The sequence below is a fragment of the Thamnophis elegans genome, chromosome 1 (genome assembly GCF_009769535.1).
Source record: "Thamnophis elegans isolate rThaEle1 chromosome 1, rThaEle1.pri, whole genome shotgun sequence".
Lineage (NCBI taxonomy): Eukaryota > Metazoa > Chordata > Lepidosauria > Squamata > Colubridae > Thamnophis > Thamnophis elegans.
In genome coordinates this window covers 108,268,600-108,285,466 of record NC_045541.1, presented here as the reverse complement: position 1 = coordinate 108,285,466, position 16,867 = coordinate 108,268,600, and the positions used below count along the sequence as shown (strand labels likewise).

At 34.2% G+C, this 16,867-nt stretch overlaps 1 protein-coding gene across 4 annotated transcripts in view; it reads left to right on the top strand.

Annotated features, from left to right (window-relative positions):
• PHF21A (PHD finger protein 21A) overlaps window positions 1–16,867 on the top strand; it is a 128,026-nt gene that overhangs the window by 91,403 nt on the left and 19,756 nt on the right. For 2 of the 4 annotated variants that reach the window (XM_032226718.1, XM_032226736.1), the window contains exons 6-10: window positions 3,748–3,939; window positions 8,645–8,896; window positions 10,096–10,182; window positions 11,793–12,092; window positions 13,406–13,504. In XM_032226718.1, the coding sequence (XP_032082609.1) occupies window positions 3,748–3,939; window positions 8,645–8,896; window positions 10,096–10,182; window positions 11,793–12,092; window positions 13,406–13,504 (930 nt within the window). Of the gene's footprint in view, window positions 1–3,747; window positions 3,940–8,644; window positions 8,897–10,092; window positions 10,183–11,792; window positions 12,093–13,405; window positions 13,505–16,867 lie in introns of all 4 variants that reach the window. The other 2 variants (XM_032226710.1, XM_032226727.1) reach the window with 1 other exon arrangement.

Here is a 16,867-nt window from a genome sequence, read left to right as displayed (position 1 = left end):
GTTATCTACTTTTAACTGAACTTTCTAATTCAGGAGTGGTTTATTTATGTGGGGGGATTGTATTCAGTCTTGTTTAGTGCTGAAGAACTATCTGCAAAAATGGCTCTGTTGACAAAAAGTGGGCAGAATATGATAAAAAATATGTTAAGTCCTTCAAAATAAAACATAAATGAAAACAGTCATTAAGCGCTCAATACTGTGGGATGAGCAGTTGTGTAAATACATAAATACATTCAGATAGCTCTGCTATACAACTTAGCTATTATGCCCAATTATTAATTTTCTTAGGATATAATTATTATTCTTTGATCATTATAAATCATGGCTGTGTCACCTGACTGAAGTATATTTTCTCTATCCAAAGCCAAAGCATAATTGCCTAGAGCTCAGCTTCTAGATTTAAGAAAGGTCTGAATGATCCTAAATGGAGTGGGATGAGTATATGGCAGGATGTTATAGACTGGTGTTGTGGTGATGCTTCAGCTGGGGAAAAACTATGCTTGCCAAAACAGAAAATGATGTGATTTATCAAAGACATATTAGAGGAAATGGATCCTAAGTAGATGGGTAAATTAAAAAATGGACTGATATGTCTGGCAAATATTAGATACAGGATTACAAAGAATGCAGTATTACCCTTTATTTATTTTGATTTGTATGACTGCTCTTTTCATTGACATGATTCTGGGTGGCTTACAAGAGAAAAACACAACCTAAACAGCGTAACAACAAATATATAAACAGCAGCTTGGATAAAACTAGAAAAAAATATCAGAAACTGAGATTGTAAATACATCCTCCCAAAAAGGCAAAATATGATGTGCATTAGAAACGTGTAATAGATTCAGTCAAATCCATAGGTAAATAAAATTCCTTAATTAAGAGTAATGATGCCAAGAAGACTGGATAGAATGACCAAGTCTCTGTCTATGTAGTTATAGGAATTGAGTTTGACTTGAAGAATATTAAAGCAGATTGTGCATTTCTGCTTGTACCCACAAACCTTTGAATTTCTGAATCTCATTTTGGATCCTGGTTTGCATACTTTTTGTAGGACATCAGTACCAGCTGAACAGTATGCTTGCATTGAATTATTTATGTATTTTTATTTTACATATTTCTATCCTACTCTAGCCTTAACAGTCTATATTGAAAATAAAACCAGTTAAAACACCCAGTGTATAAAACTTCCATCAAAAGAGTAGCAATAACATTAGCCAAATAATTAAAATAAAAGTTAAAAATAGTATAATAAAATCTCAGAGGAAGGATCTCCAAATTCTGCTTTTGCTAACTTCTGTGTATCAACAAGGAGGGGACCATCTTTATCTCTGCCAGGAAAGTTGTTTCAGAGTGTTAGCACTGCCACTGAAGCACAATGTTTTCTGGCTTCAGTTCCTCAGACCATCTAATAATGTGGGATTAATAAGTTTTCGAGTTGATCTGATTTCTTGGGCCAGTCCTAGTTGGAGTAGACAAACCTATGGATACCTAGTTGGACCTATATAGTGTTGCAGACACTTATTTACTCCGATGGTGCTGTTTTCTGGCATTAATTATATTGTTAATTGCTGAAATAGAATATGAATGTAAGCAATATCACTTTTAAAAATATGGTTTTAGACATTCTAATAATTATAAGATCATTTAATTTCTTTGGAATAAAAGTTCAGATAGTTAAAATTCCTACTGATCTTCAGTAAAATCTGTGTATGTATGTATGTATGTATATATGTATATGTATATGTATGTATGTATGTGTATATGTGTATGTATGTATGTATGCATGTATATGTATATATAAGCACTTAGACTTATATGCTGTTTTCACAGTATTTTACAGCCCTCTCTAAGTGGTTTACAGAGTCAGCATATTGCCACCACCAACAACAATCTGGGTCCTCATTTTACCGACCTCAGAAGGACGGAAGACTGAATCAACCTTGAGCTGCTCAGGATTGAACTAGTGACAGTGGGCAGAGATAGCTTGCAATACTACATTCTAAGCACTGAATCACCAGGCTCATTATGCATATAAACACTGTATTTCTTGGATTATAGACTTGTTGCATAACTACATTAATTTTATGAAGTAATTAAAATAAACTCAACTTTTGCCTTTATGTATCTGGTCTTTTATAAATGGAAGGCAGTAGGAAGTGTATTTTTCCAAAGTTTTCCACAGAAGACAAAAAGAGCAATGTAGAGCAATATCCTTTTCCCATGCATGTAGATAAAGCCTACTTAAAAAAAAAACTTTAAAAATTTACAGAAATTTCAAGCCTGTTTTTTTATCCACAAGTTTCTTGAAGAAGAAGGCCAGGAAGAATTGAAACAGCATACTTGTTTTTTGTTTTTCCTAATATCTCTTCTAATTTATTCTTTTTATTGTAACCTAGTTTGGGAATGTTGAGGCCTAGCATCTCTTGAATACTGTTCTCTAGCCAGATAAACTAACATATATTCTTCTGCTGTGAATAATTAGAGTAATAGTTTGGCATGTATAATTGGCTTCTGTTCTGTTATTTTCCTTATGGTATTCTGCTTCCTGCAAATGATCCTTCTGTTCTTGCCTACACTTGCTGACACATCATTTTGTACTTCAGAAAGAAACAGTAAATAATGCAACAGTATTTGAATGCCTAAATAAAGAATATGGAATTTCATTGTCCTGATCTCTTGGCAAATGCATTTAGAACTTGAGTCGATAAAAATAAATGCCAAGGCTCTAAAAATTGCCATGTGTCTATTGGCTTATAAGAATTACTGTAAGATAATTAAACAAAGTATTACCATCAGATAAACAAAAAATAAAGTTTGTGTGAAATAAATTATAGAACTGCAATTTATATTCAGAATACCACAAATGACCTACTAGGCATGTATGGATAACAGGCTAACAAAATCAGTGGAAATTTTAATGATACATTTTTTAAATATATTCTTCAAGCTTAAAAAGAACAAAAATAATTCCAAAAAATATGATGCAGCCTAAAAAATGTACCATTCCTAGGCATGTGGAAAAGACAGTGGAATAAAGATCAGGAATATCATGAATAGTTTTGATTATAGGATTGGAGGTCACCCAAACTGGGGAATAACATTCTGTTATATTAGCAATACACAGAGCTCCCATATGCAGGAATTAGATATTATGATAACCCAAGATTGTTGTTGCTTATAACCCTTAACTGATTTGTAATAAAAGTTTGTGAAAGATTAAATGATTAATGCCTTATTCAGCTCCACATTTTTGTCTGAGCTGTGAAAGAGCAATAATTCCTGGGGGAGGGACGTCTTCATTGAATTGCTCACAACTTCTGATCTTAGTGATATGTTATCCTTGCTTAAATTTGCTAGTTTGACTTCGTTAGTAATTGTTAAAATATGAATTTGCTTTCTTTATTTTTATTTGGTATGAAATTTATTAATCAAATGTTTATAGCTTATAATGAGTTTAACAAACCGATAAAAATAAACAATGGAAATATCATCAGATATAAACACACACACACATATATGTAACAGTAATTAAAATGAACTAGAACTTAAAACTCATTGTTAACAAAATTTATATTACATTAATATTAATAGAAAACTATTTAACATAGAACTGTAAAACAAGGTTCATCTTATAACCAGTTACATTACTTCTATTTGCTTTTGAAAAAGATCTTGAAATGGATTTTTAATGTAATACAAAAAAGTATATGATACTATTTCTCTTTGCCCTTATTCTTTTTCTAGAAAAGAGTAGTTGAACAACTCCGAAAGAATTTAATGGTAAAGCAGGAACAGCCTGATAGTAAGTTTCAAATACAGCCATTGGCACAGACAGAAACTAAAATACAAACATCACAGCCTCTACAGCAGCAGCAGCAGCAGCAGCAGCCACAGCAGCAGACCACAGCACCCTCTCCAAACCTGCTTGGATCACAGGTAAAGGGTTTGAATTAGTTACTGTGATTTTGGAAAGCTCTTCCTTAGGCTGGAATTCATCACTGTATAAAATCAATATTAGTCTTGGTAGCAACTAGGAAGCATTTACATTTTGATCTGAATAGGAGTGAGTGAATATTTATAGGATCGGGTAATGCTATCAGAAATCTTTAAGTAAAAACAAAGGTACATATCTTCTGTCTTTGCCATTTTCCTCTCTACCCTTGACTAATGCTCGTCTTGTTTCTATTTGGCTTTATTTCAAATGACATCCAGGAATCTTGAACTATTTAGAGATCTTTGACCAGTTCAGGTTATTTATTTCAGTGAAAGGCAATTAAACTACAGAATTAATGTATAATTAATTGTCTGTAAATAAAGATATACATGCAGAATAATATTATGATATCAACTTACAATCAACCATATATTTTCTAATAAATATAAAATATATAAACTAAAGTAGTTACCCATCGATCTTAATAACTGCTGTTGCAAAAAGCAATCTCTGCATGAAAAAGTTTCTTGTTGCTATTGGTCAGGAGAACCTTTACCGTTTATAGGTTAAATGATGTTAATTGCCATTCATAAATGATGGAGAAACATTTTCTCTAAAAGTGACTATAAATAACATAGCAGAAAGCAATTTCGTTTGTCTTGCCCAATAAAAGATTGTGTGTCTAAATGGTGGAGATAATGTAATAATCCTGACCTTTAAGTTCATTTTTAATAAAATGTTGACACATTTCATACTATCTAACTTTTCATACTGAGGATCAAATTTTCTCATTGCATACTCTGACACCGATTTTATATAAGCAATAAAGACAAGTGTTTTCTTCCCTTGAATTTCAGTTGGACTAATATCTAATATTTATTACAGTAAGACTAGGACAATTTTTATGAATGAATTCTAGTCAAATTAGTGTATGTAGGGTTGTGAACAAATAAAGTAAATTAAGATTTTTCATAACATTTTTGGCAATTTATTGTGTGATAAAAGTTGAGAAGAATAATATGTCAACAGGAAGTATATGCATTTCTATCTTCAAAAAATTGGAACTAAAGAACTTGGTAAAATAACATAGTGAAGGTGTAATGGTACAAAGTAGTTTTGGATTAATATTCTCTTACCAAAATAACATAAGAATTTAGAATACTAAAGATAATGCTTGACTAAAAAGTATTTTGCTCTCTAAGTAGTCATGGTAAAAGGCAACTAATTGAACCTCAAAGCAGTTGCAATTTTTTCCAATGGCTCTGATGTATTGCAAGTAGTAGTAAACAGAATAAGGTGTACAGCTGCAAATATCTGTATTCCTATGTGTAATGGGTTTAGGGCAATGTGCAAACTCTGGCTCACTGGTGCTAGTTTGCTGCTGTCATCTCACCCCAGCCACCTCACTGTGGGACAACTTGCCACAGAACAACTCACCACGGGAGAATGCAGGAGGCAAGGGAAACACTCTCCTCCTCCACCTCTCCTCCTCCTCCATAACTCAGACGGGGGGGGGGGAATCAGGAAGAACGAAGCAGAGAGGGGAAGAGGGACTCCCACCCCCCCACCAGAAAAAAGATCACTTCAGAAAGAGTCACACTTCGCTGTGCAGGAGTTTTTGCCACAGAATTCAGGGTTTTTTGGTGGGGGTGGTAATCCAGGTCAAGGAGAGGGTGGGGGAGGAAGGAGAAGGAGGATATTCCCCTCACCTCCAGTATTTTCCCACAATGAGTTGTCCTGTGGCGAGTGGCCCATGGTGGGAAAGCTGGGGCAACTCAGTGTTGATCCTGCTACAGCGAGTTGTCCCATTCAGCTGTGTAACTTTATTTATTCTGCTACTTATAATAAAGGATCATTTGCATATAAAACAACCCTGTTTCAGACTCTGATACCTGGAGAATTATCATTGTCATTAGTGAAAAAGAACGGATGGCCAACTGGAATATAAGAAAAAATAAAATATTTTTATTTATTCATATCCCGCCTTTATTACTATTATCGACTCAAGGCAGGAAACATATCCAACATAACTTCCTTCTCCATTTTACCACAACAACAACCTTGTGAAGTGGGTTGCACTGAAAAAGAATGACTGGCCCAAAATTACCCAGTTGGCTTTCATGGCTAAGGCAGGACTTGAATTTATGGTAATTATTCCTTTGATAACAGCATATCAGTGTCCCATTAAATTACTGGGGAAAAATTGTCAAATTATATGTACACTGTTGGTAAACCAAGAAAAAATATTAATTAATTCATAAATTTTAATTCTAGAAATCATTTGCTATGAAGTAGATATTTAACTGGTTAGACCAACTTCAGGTTTGAAATTTTAATTGCAGATTTATCTGATGCTCTTCTAACTATTTTTATTAATGTGATTAATTTACATTAAGCAAAACATAAATATTACAGAAATTGTATTGATTAAGTTCATTTTGAATAATCTTACATAATTTATATTAGCTAGTATTAAAAACTGACTATTAAAAGATTATAACTTTACTCTGTTTTATAGTTTAACTTTCAGTTAATATGCTGCTTAAACAAGATGATATTTAAAACTAAAGAGCCCTCTAGTGAAATTGCCTTAAAATTGCTACACTTTTTTCTTTTATTATTCAGTTGCAGACCTTCTTTAAAAGCTTTAAACTTATAAGCCTATTTGTTTCACAATTATTAAAAGGAGCTAGAAGGAAACACTAGCAATAACAAATTATAATATTGTAGAATTCTTAACTGTAGTACTGTGACCATACTGAAAATTCATAGTTTACTGATATTAAAATGTTAAAGTATTATTTCACAATATGAAATAATTGCTAGCAAAACTTTGACCAGTAATACCAATAGTATTTTCTTTTTCAAATTCTTGGGAGGAATGATTCTTTACATTTGGACATTACTCTCTAGGGTCCACTTATAATTAATGTTGTGATGTAGCTAAGAACATATAATTTAAATTATACAAATCAGATTAATCATATTAAGTGGAATCTGATACATCTGATATGAATACTATATCAAAAAGTGTACACCTGTTTTAGAGAAAAGCAAAATTTGAGCATAGTGCAAAGTCATGGATTTCTATGCATACATAGGTGGAGAAATCCTGAAGGTCCCAGGTCTAGTTAATTGTAGCATAACATATAAAGGGGTTAAAATAGAAGGGTTCCTCCTAAAGTCCACTATCTGCACCTTAGGGCCAGTTGTTCAACCTCCCATCTGTGTGCAAACTCATCACTGTCTTGAAGGAGGCCAATGACCGTTGTACTGTCTGTGAACTTTAGAACTTTAACAGAGGGTTGCTTCCCTCTGATAAAATAATCCTATCCCAACTGAAAATATAATACTGCAGCAATAAATCTAATACTAGACACTTATTTAGAAACTTCTGCTATAATAAAAATACTTTGCCAGTGAACAGTCCCATATGATATTTACTGTTGCTTTTCAATTGTCAATGACTGGGAGTTTCCAAAAGTCATATAATGATCTCTTAATTTGGGGGAATTTCTTGTCTGGACTGAATTTCACATATTAACCTTTGTCTACTTGAACCAAAAATTGTTTAAAAACAAATACAGTTTTATGACATTCTACAGATACAGTGATATTTCCATATACATATTCACATCTATATTTATTGCATTAAGCACATAAGGTAGACGTTTGCACAAAATTGGAAATTATGTGTCATGAATGCTTGGCTGGATCCTAGGCACATCACACTCTAGAATAACTGGAAATGTGCAACATTTTGGTTATTCCTGGATTTTTTTCAAGGATAATCCAGAAAGAGCAAGACTGACACAGATCACTCCTCTTTTCCCTTCTCTTCATGGCCTAGGTACTAGTTTGCCCAGGGACTTCACAGCACATCTCCCTGCTACCATTTTGTATTTGAGCATAGCATAAGTGACTGATCCATTCCACTTTTTGCTCCTTTTCCCATAGCTTTCCTTCCCTGCAGTTGCTGTCATTCTATATGACCAGGCATCTTGTCCCTCACCTGGCCTTCCCATTTCCTCCTTCCCTGTGGCTGTAATTGCCAAACTTGAATTCACGAATGGGATACTCAACCGGCCCAGCAACTCATTCCTCTCTGGATGTTCCCATCACCTTCCTTATTCTTATCCTTTATCCCTTCTTAGCTGCCACACACACTGATGGCTTTATTTTTCCCTTCTGTCTTATTCTAGAGGCCCTATGTCTGGAACACACATGTTCTGGGTCCATGTGTGGATAAAATACCTATGTTATGTCCCAAACATGGTCCACCAAGTTTTACCAGTTCTGTGTACAGGATAGCTTGTGCACTGAACATTCTGGATATTACTAACATAAATTGTTAAGAAGAGACACACCTTTCCAAAAGTCTAGAGATATGGTAAGGACACATTCCAAGGAGCTGAAAGGCAAACATTGAAGGATGCATACAAAACTTGATTACTGCTATTTATATTTCATCAACTCTGAACAAATCATGACCTAGTATTTCTGTATGTTTAGTTGTCAAGTGTATATGAGATTTGCTATAAAGTATTAATAAATGTATTGATTGCAGGAAAAAATATCAGTGTTTAAATTTTCCATAATTTCCCCATTGTGCTGTATTACTTCTGTTTCCTCACAGTTCTCAATAATAAATTTTTCTCAGTGGGTGGTGCAATCTTCCAGAAAAAATGTATTTTCTGTTTCTCTTAGAAAACTGTAACTACAGCTTCTATGATCACCACTAAGACACTACCTCTTGTTCTGAAAGCAACAGCAACCATGCCTGCCTCTGTTGTGGGTCAAAGACCTACAATTGCCATGGTGACTGCCATCAACAGCAGCCAGAAAACTGTCCTTAGCACTGATGCACAGAACACGCCTGTCAACCTCCAGACAACAAATAAAGTCACCGGTCCAGGAACAGAGGCAGTACAAATAGTGGCAAAAAATACAGTCACATTGGTAAGCAAGCTGGGTAGCTCAGCACTTGAACCATTTTTCATAATAAACATAATACGAAGTTATGTATACTAGAGAACAGAGTATATTATTTATATACTTTGAGAATATATATTATATTCTGATGCTTCGCTTAAATTACAATTAGATAACACACTTATTTTAGAAATTTTCAATTTTAATTACTATTCCAGTGCTGATTAATATTGTTACAGTACTACACAATTATGTGTCATTAACATATGTTCCAATAATAAGATGTTAAATTGATTCTGTATGATTCTTAATCTCCTTGCTGAAAGGACACAGATTCCTTAATCTTGATTTTAAAATTTTATGCTTGGGGACACTCTATTTGAATGGTATATCTTCTGACTTAGTTTATTTTTTTCAATTTCATTGCTTGTGAAAAAAATAAACCCACAAGACTTGTTCAACTTCATTAAATATTACTGCCACTGGGTCTATAAAATGGTACCTTGTACAATGAGTTCTTGCCAGCATTTTTTCACTCTATAATAATTACAAGCACTATTATGATCAAGGATCAGTTGACAAAAAGTCAAAGAGTTGAAACCTATTAAAATGTAAAATTTAATTTTGAATGTGAAGTCAGCTATTTAAACAAATACAATTTGGATTAGAAATATAACAGTGATTATCAGTGTACTGTTAAATATATGAACCATCTGAATATTAACATTTGAGAATTAATCCAGAAATGCATCTGTAAGTAAATCTACTTATGACCTTAGTATTCTAATAATACATTATTTCCTATGTGTTCCTGGATAATAAATAAAATCATTCATTGTGCAAAGAAGTGGTTTGGGCTACTTTGAATATGAATGCTTATGCTTTTAACATAGTTAAATGTCTTGTGAAATACCATTTGAATGGTTAACAAGACTGATATTATATTCTAATTATTGTAGAGCAACCTGTAATGTATAAAAATTCAAAAGGTTCAGTTGATTAGTACAGTCTTATAATGATAACATAGGTGTACATATTTATGAGACAAGGAAAAAGGCTAGTTTTATACTTCCTAAGTAAAAAAGACAGTTTCACTCTTCAGAATCAGTTTATGGTGGAAAGACTGGCTAGCATTATATAACTTCAAAATGATTCATCGTACCCATACTTTGCCTAAAGCTGCTTTAGTTTCATCGCCACCTGAGCTCACTCCTGTTGTTTAGCAGGTTCAAGCTACAGCTCCTCAGCCTATCAAAGTGCCACAGTTCATCCCTCCTCCCAGACTTACTCCTCGTCCAAATTTTCTTCCACAGGTGAGTCTGTTCAGAATAGATGGCAACTAACCAAACTGTGTAAAACTCAGATATGACTTTGATTTGAGGTTTTAAAAAGACGACATTAGATATTTCACACACTGAATAAGAATTAGGGCTGTCAAATCCAGGTCGCAAGAATCTGAATGACCAGGAGTACCATTCAGATTTGTCAGATGACAGCAGTGAGTTAGCATTGTAGCTACCGTTATCTATTGTATTATAATACAGTCTGTTGTTGAGTTGGATTCTTGCAGTCAAAACATGGTAGCCAGCAATAAATTCTGCCCAGTGAATTCCTTTTCATATTAAAGCTCCATTTCTGCCATCTTATGGAAGTGTTTTGTTCCAATTGTTTCTACCCGCTTCATCAGGTCTGGCAAGAGAGGTATGCTTCAGGCCTTGTCAATTAAAATCTCATCTGGTGGGACCAGAACTTTGCCTTTTCTGGCTTAGAAACTATCCTTCCCACCCAAGATCACCTTGTCCCTAACCTTGCTGGCATTCAAAATGCCTTAAGATCTGGCAGTTCTCCCAGGCTTGGAGGTCAGGAAGTTATCTGAGGCTGTGAATTGGATTAACTTTTTGTTGCTGGGCTGTACCCAGTTGCACCCAGTTTATTTATCTGTATTTATTATGATCTTTTAATTTTGTTTCTTTTCATTATACTAATGTATACCAATAAAGTCTTTGCCACCTAGCTGTTGCCACTGTGATGAGTTTGTTTGTAGTTTAATTAGTGCAATTTGCTCTTACTGTTTTCTAGAAAGGATCAAATTTGTCATGGGAAGATTGGTTGAGCAAATAATTTTCTGAAATAAATTCTCTCCAACTATTGAAGGCAAATGCGCAAGGGTAATATAGAAATCTAAATGATCATTAGATTGCAGAGAAAGTTTTCTTATTGTTTTGATGCAATGTAATGGTTGTCCTGAATTTTACATCCCACAATTAGTAGCCATATGTATAACAACTTATATGCAGTGCTTTGAATGTCTAATACTGTTTCTTTCACTAAATGATTCTTATACCTCAATGATATTATATTTGTCACCTTCAGCTCCATTCCCGTCTTTTAGAGGACCATAAAGTCAAGATTATATAAAAACATCCTAATATGTTAGATTCAACATTTAAAATAATAACTTATAAATTTATAAATTCTCTCAATTAATGCAGAGATGTAGAGTTAATACAAATGCAGTTGCATTTAATTTATATTTATTTTGTATAAATAATTCCTCTTACTGTTAATATTCTTAAAGAATACAGCATTGGAAATTCAATATATTCTATGCTACCATATCAGGACTTGGAAAAGAAATCACATAACCACTCTAATTTTTATTACAAGCTAATTTATAAAGTAATGTTTCTTTAGTCTGAATAATAAGTATGTGAAGCTTCCTGATGCAGAGACAAGAAACAGTTTTTGGTACCATTTACAGTTGTTATATTTGGAATCAACCAAGTTTGAGACAAATTTCAAATTAAGTAACTTTGTGGTGATGTGTATCTCAATGTAAGACAAATACTGTTGTCTGCTAAGTCATGTTTGTAGGAAATAGTCTGACACCTCTGTCTGTCTGTCTCTCTCTCTCTCTCTCTAGGTTCGACCAAAACCAGTTGCCCAGAATAACATACCTATAGCCCCAGCTCCACCTCCCCCTATGCTTGCTGCTCCTCAACTTATTCAGAGGCCTGTGATGTTGACCACAAAGTTCACCCCCACCTCCTTACCCTCTACACAGAATTCTATACACCCAGTTCGTGTTGTGAATGGGCAAACAGCAACCATAGCCAAAACTTTTCCAATGGCACAACTCACCAGCATTGTTATAGCAGCCCCAGGTGCCAGGCTTGCTGGACCTCAGACTCTACAGATCAGCAAACCAAATGTTGAGAAGCAGGTACAGCTAGAGGAATGTTGTTTGGTCAGTCTATCCATCAGAGCTATTATTATTTGCTTTCTTTGTTTTGCCCGAGTATACAATTTTCATTTTCAGCAAAATATGTTTCCGTTATTTTGCTAACATTTCTAATTAATCTGCCTTCAAAATAAGATAACAATTTTGCAACAACCTTTAATTTATCATTGGCTACACAAAGGTGTTTAAAACCTGGATAGTTGAAAGAACATTGCCCTAAAATAAGAGAAGTAGTCATCATTTTCCTGACAACACATCTTTTTAAAGCTGATTTTGAAGCCTGCTAATTAGAATTCTCAAAAGTTGCTTTTAAGCCTGACAAATTTTCCATTGATGTCTGAGGAAAATGATCCACTTTTTATCTCTTTTGGGAAGATGCAACATATATGGGCATTAATTCACAGTAAAATATGAACACAAAATCAGCATATACCAAATTAGTACTCCGGTTTGCGCAGAAGGGAAGGGCTAGTGTTTCCTTCCATTTTGAACTAACAAAAACTTGAAACTTTTAAATATCTTTAACCATGATTGACTTATTCAGTAAATAGCACCAAATACTTCCAAAGTTGTTTCACGGTGATGCCAGACTAGACCATTAGAATAAACTACAGTTCAAACAAATGTTTCAGACATAGCCAATATTCACCCATAACCATAAGCCAGATTTTAACTATGTTTTATTGAAAAATCTATAGCACATTAGTTTGTAGGGTATATTAAACCAAAAAGGGACAAACCACAATGTGGCTTACTATTAAGTACAAGCCAATCCAAATCCATATTCCATGTGTTGCTCATATAGCATACTGAAATTATCTTTGTCACCTTGGAACAAATTGGTAATATTTTATGACTTCACATCCATGTCATAAAGTGATTATTGTGTCATTGTGGAGGAACTTATGATCTAAAGGATTCTGCCATATACTATTATACTTCAGGAAAAGCCACTCATGGAGAACTAATTATCAGGCACATTTCATGTACTAAAGCACAAAGAGGAGTTGAGAGTGCCTGTTCCTAACAAAATGGTGTCTAAGCAAGCTTTTCAGGGAGATCATTCTTTAAAATACCAACTCATCTATAGTTCTGCTCCCCAGGTCTTTTACTTAAGTGTTGGAGTTTAGGGAGCGGGGGGGGGGGGCTGGTCTGCCGAAAAACTAAGTATTATTTGGGATATTTTCACATAGTTAAGGGTTTTCATCATTGTTATTCTGGTTAATAAAAGGAATTGCCTTTTGTTTCATTTTCTGCTAAATCAAGGATTATATATTCTGTTATTTCTATTTCAGACAGTCAAGCCCCAAGTAGAAACAGAGGAGAAGCCAACAGAGATTCATACTGTTACCTCTCCTGCACCTCCCAAGCCAAAACGAGAAGAAAACCCACAGGTACCAATAATTAAAATATTTTTTGGGGGGAAGTAATCTAATATATTGTCAGTTGCTAATATGCAAAAATGTGGGTTTTGTTTATTGTCTGAAATCTCTTAAATATCTAGGAATAATTTCTTCATAATGCCTTTGAGGTATATGTTAATACAATTGATGGTAATTCAGATTAACAGTAATACTAACAAAAGTTGAAAATACATGTGAATTTATGAGGAAGAATAAATGTGGTGAAAATAGATTTAATTTCAAGATTAGATTACAAATTTAAGAGAGATGTCTCTGTATCCCAACTAGATATTTTAAACAGATCATTAAGCTTCTGATGACTTTTTAATAAAATGGTTAGACCCCAACGTTCTTTCTTTGAATTTCTAATTACATATGAAAATGAAGCTTCTTATTTTGCAGAAATTTAGTTGTACTATTGAGCAAACATATTACCTTCTTTTTAAATTAAAATTTATGGCTATATAAACCATACTTAAGATACTATGGCTACCACCACAAAGTTATTATTGGCTTCTTTTAAATCCTGGCAGGTTCTACTTCTAATCAGAACTGAGGCAGAGGTGGTATTCAGCAGGTTCTGACCAGTTCTGGAGAACTGGTAGTGGAAATTTTGAGTAATTCAGAGAACCGGTAAATACCACCTCTGAATGGCCCCACCCCCATCTATTCTCTGCCTCCCAAGTCCCAGCTGATTGGGAGGAAATGGGGATTTTGCAGTAACCTTCCCCTGGAGTGGGGTGGGAATGGAGATTTTACAGTATCCTTCCCCAGTCAAGTTAACCAATAATTGAATGATATAAAAATTGAATTATAAAAAATCTGGAATAAAAAATAAAAGACTCCCCTATGCTTAAGATTAGGAACAATCTAAGCTGCTCAAAGTTAGTGTAACAGGAAGAAGCTGAGTTCAATGCAGAGATGTTATTATTTTCCTTTTTTTTATTATTTCCTTTGTCTTAATATATTTTAGACTGTGTTTGTTAAAAATCTATACCGTGTACGGGCTCTTGAAGTCGGGGGGGAGGGAGGTGGGGTGATAGGGGGAGGAGGGGGAGGGGTGATATATAGTATGTGTTAGATTTTAAAGTAACGTGACTGCACTTGTATACTGTTGCTCTATAATTCCACTGTAAAAATAGGATAAGCTGAATATATTAATAGATAGTAGAAATACACCGAAGGGAGGAGTAGAGGGATAGAAGAAAGAGGGGTAGAGAGGGTGGGAGAGAGGACTGGAGGGAGGGTGAGAAGGAAGGGAGGGAGTGTACCGGGAGAGGGGAGTCGTAGTGGGGGAGGGGAAGTAGGATAGAGGGGAAGGATGGAATAATTAAAATAATAACAATAAAAATAAAAGACTCCGATTTTAATAAGTCAGCCATCTCAATTTAAAAAAGATGTTAAATGTGCCTCATAATCTTAGAGATTAATTCATCAAAACATTCTTCAAATGTATGGACTCAGCAAATCTCAAAAGTAGTTATCTATTTTTCTAGATTGGATACAGTATGCGGTATATTTGAAGACATGTTAAAAAATATTTGTTGGAGATGATTCTGACAGTTCCATGGTGGTGGAATATTCTTAATATTATTATTAAAGTTTCAGCAAGGGAGTTAAAGTTTGAAAATGCCAGTTTTTTGATAAATTGTATTTAGAAAATCCTTGAATTTTGTGAATAATTTGAGGTATATCATGTCACAATTGTTGGGAAAAAATATTGTAAAATTTTCTTGGGAAAGATACTAATTCACCAGTTGTCAATGTAGGCTGAAGAAATGTGTGCCCTCTGAGTCTTTGAATTGACTCTTTTATTAGTATAAAGAATCAATTTTTAAAATATCTAGCCACTATGTCACTCAGGTCTTCAATGAGTTATAGGAGGTGACAGTTAGGTTTATTGTAGTTGGAGGTGGGGTGGGGAACAATGTATAGTTAGTTGAGAACATGATGGACTTAATAAAATAAGTTTTCTTTACTATTTTTTACCACTATTTAATAGTTACGGCCATGCTCTACTACAAATACCCTGCACAACTTCAATGTGTTTCAACCAATGTTTCACCTGGCTTGAGCTGCCCTTTAATTACCATAACCTTACCCATGCTTGGGATGTTGATGAGATGTCCTTTTTCATTTGTTTCATAGTTATATGAAGACTTTTGACATGGTCACCAATCCAAATTGCTAGAAACTTCCCCAGAATTTTGAAAAATTCCTCAAATTTCATAAATCCTTTAGAGTGGACTGTTTTCATAGAATATCTAACCCTGCAAGGGAGGGTAGTTGCCAGAAAGATGACCTACCAATTATGATTGACTTTTCTAAATGTTAACTATCAGATCAAAGGGCTGAAAAATCAGTGGTATGCTACTGTATGTCCTAGGCCAGTAACACATAGTCCCATAGTCAATCCCACAGTCACCATGGAAAGCAGGAAATGGCACCATTCAGTTGTATCTCAGTATCCCTGCGTAAGAGAGTGAGGGAAATTGCCAGACATATACTTCACAGCGCAGAGAATCTGTGGTGTAGTGGGTAAAACAGGTGCTACTTCGCCCTCAGGGACAGATTCTCACTGAGTTTGACCTAGTAATTATCTTGTCTAGTCTACCTCACAGGATTATCATGGGGAATATTGGAGAAAAAATAACTATGTATATTATTTTGAGTTCCTGAAAGGAAGATGGATTATACATTTAAAACAAATAAATAAGCAAACCAACATATTTGAAGCTTTTAAGAGAATACTTTAAAAGAATACCCTTAAAATAATTATTAACAATGTATGACATTGTGTTTCTCCTTTCAGGGATCACATGAGGTTATTTTGAATGTCTTTTATTAGGGACTTAATACCACAAAGATTCAAATAACCACATTCAAACCCAACATTTTAAGAACTATATAGCATGCTACTCTGGCATTAATTCCTACACATTTCTGATGGTGACAGTTTTGTTTAATTTTAAAAAAGCATGATCATTTATATGAACTCTAATTTTTGAAATTATTTTCTGTTTTATATATATCATTTTATCCCAGCTTTTCTTAGGATAAACTAGGGAGAAATGTGTTACTTGTTATGTTATTCCCAAGATGGATGTAAAATATACTATAATTAGAATTGTAACATATTTTACGGAGAGTGATTTGGGGCAGCTTCAGATGGCATGTAAGGAAGCCAGGTCCCTAGAGAGTGAGTTTACTGAGTAAATAAATAGGAGCTTGCCTATTTAAGTTTGACTAAGAATAGGGAAGAAGCAGGCAAGACAAAATAAAAGAGAAAAAGCCAAGGAAGATAAAGACTGATGATTGATGAAAGACTGTCTATGGAGAGTCTCAATCATCTAA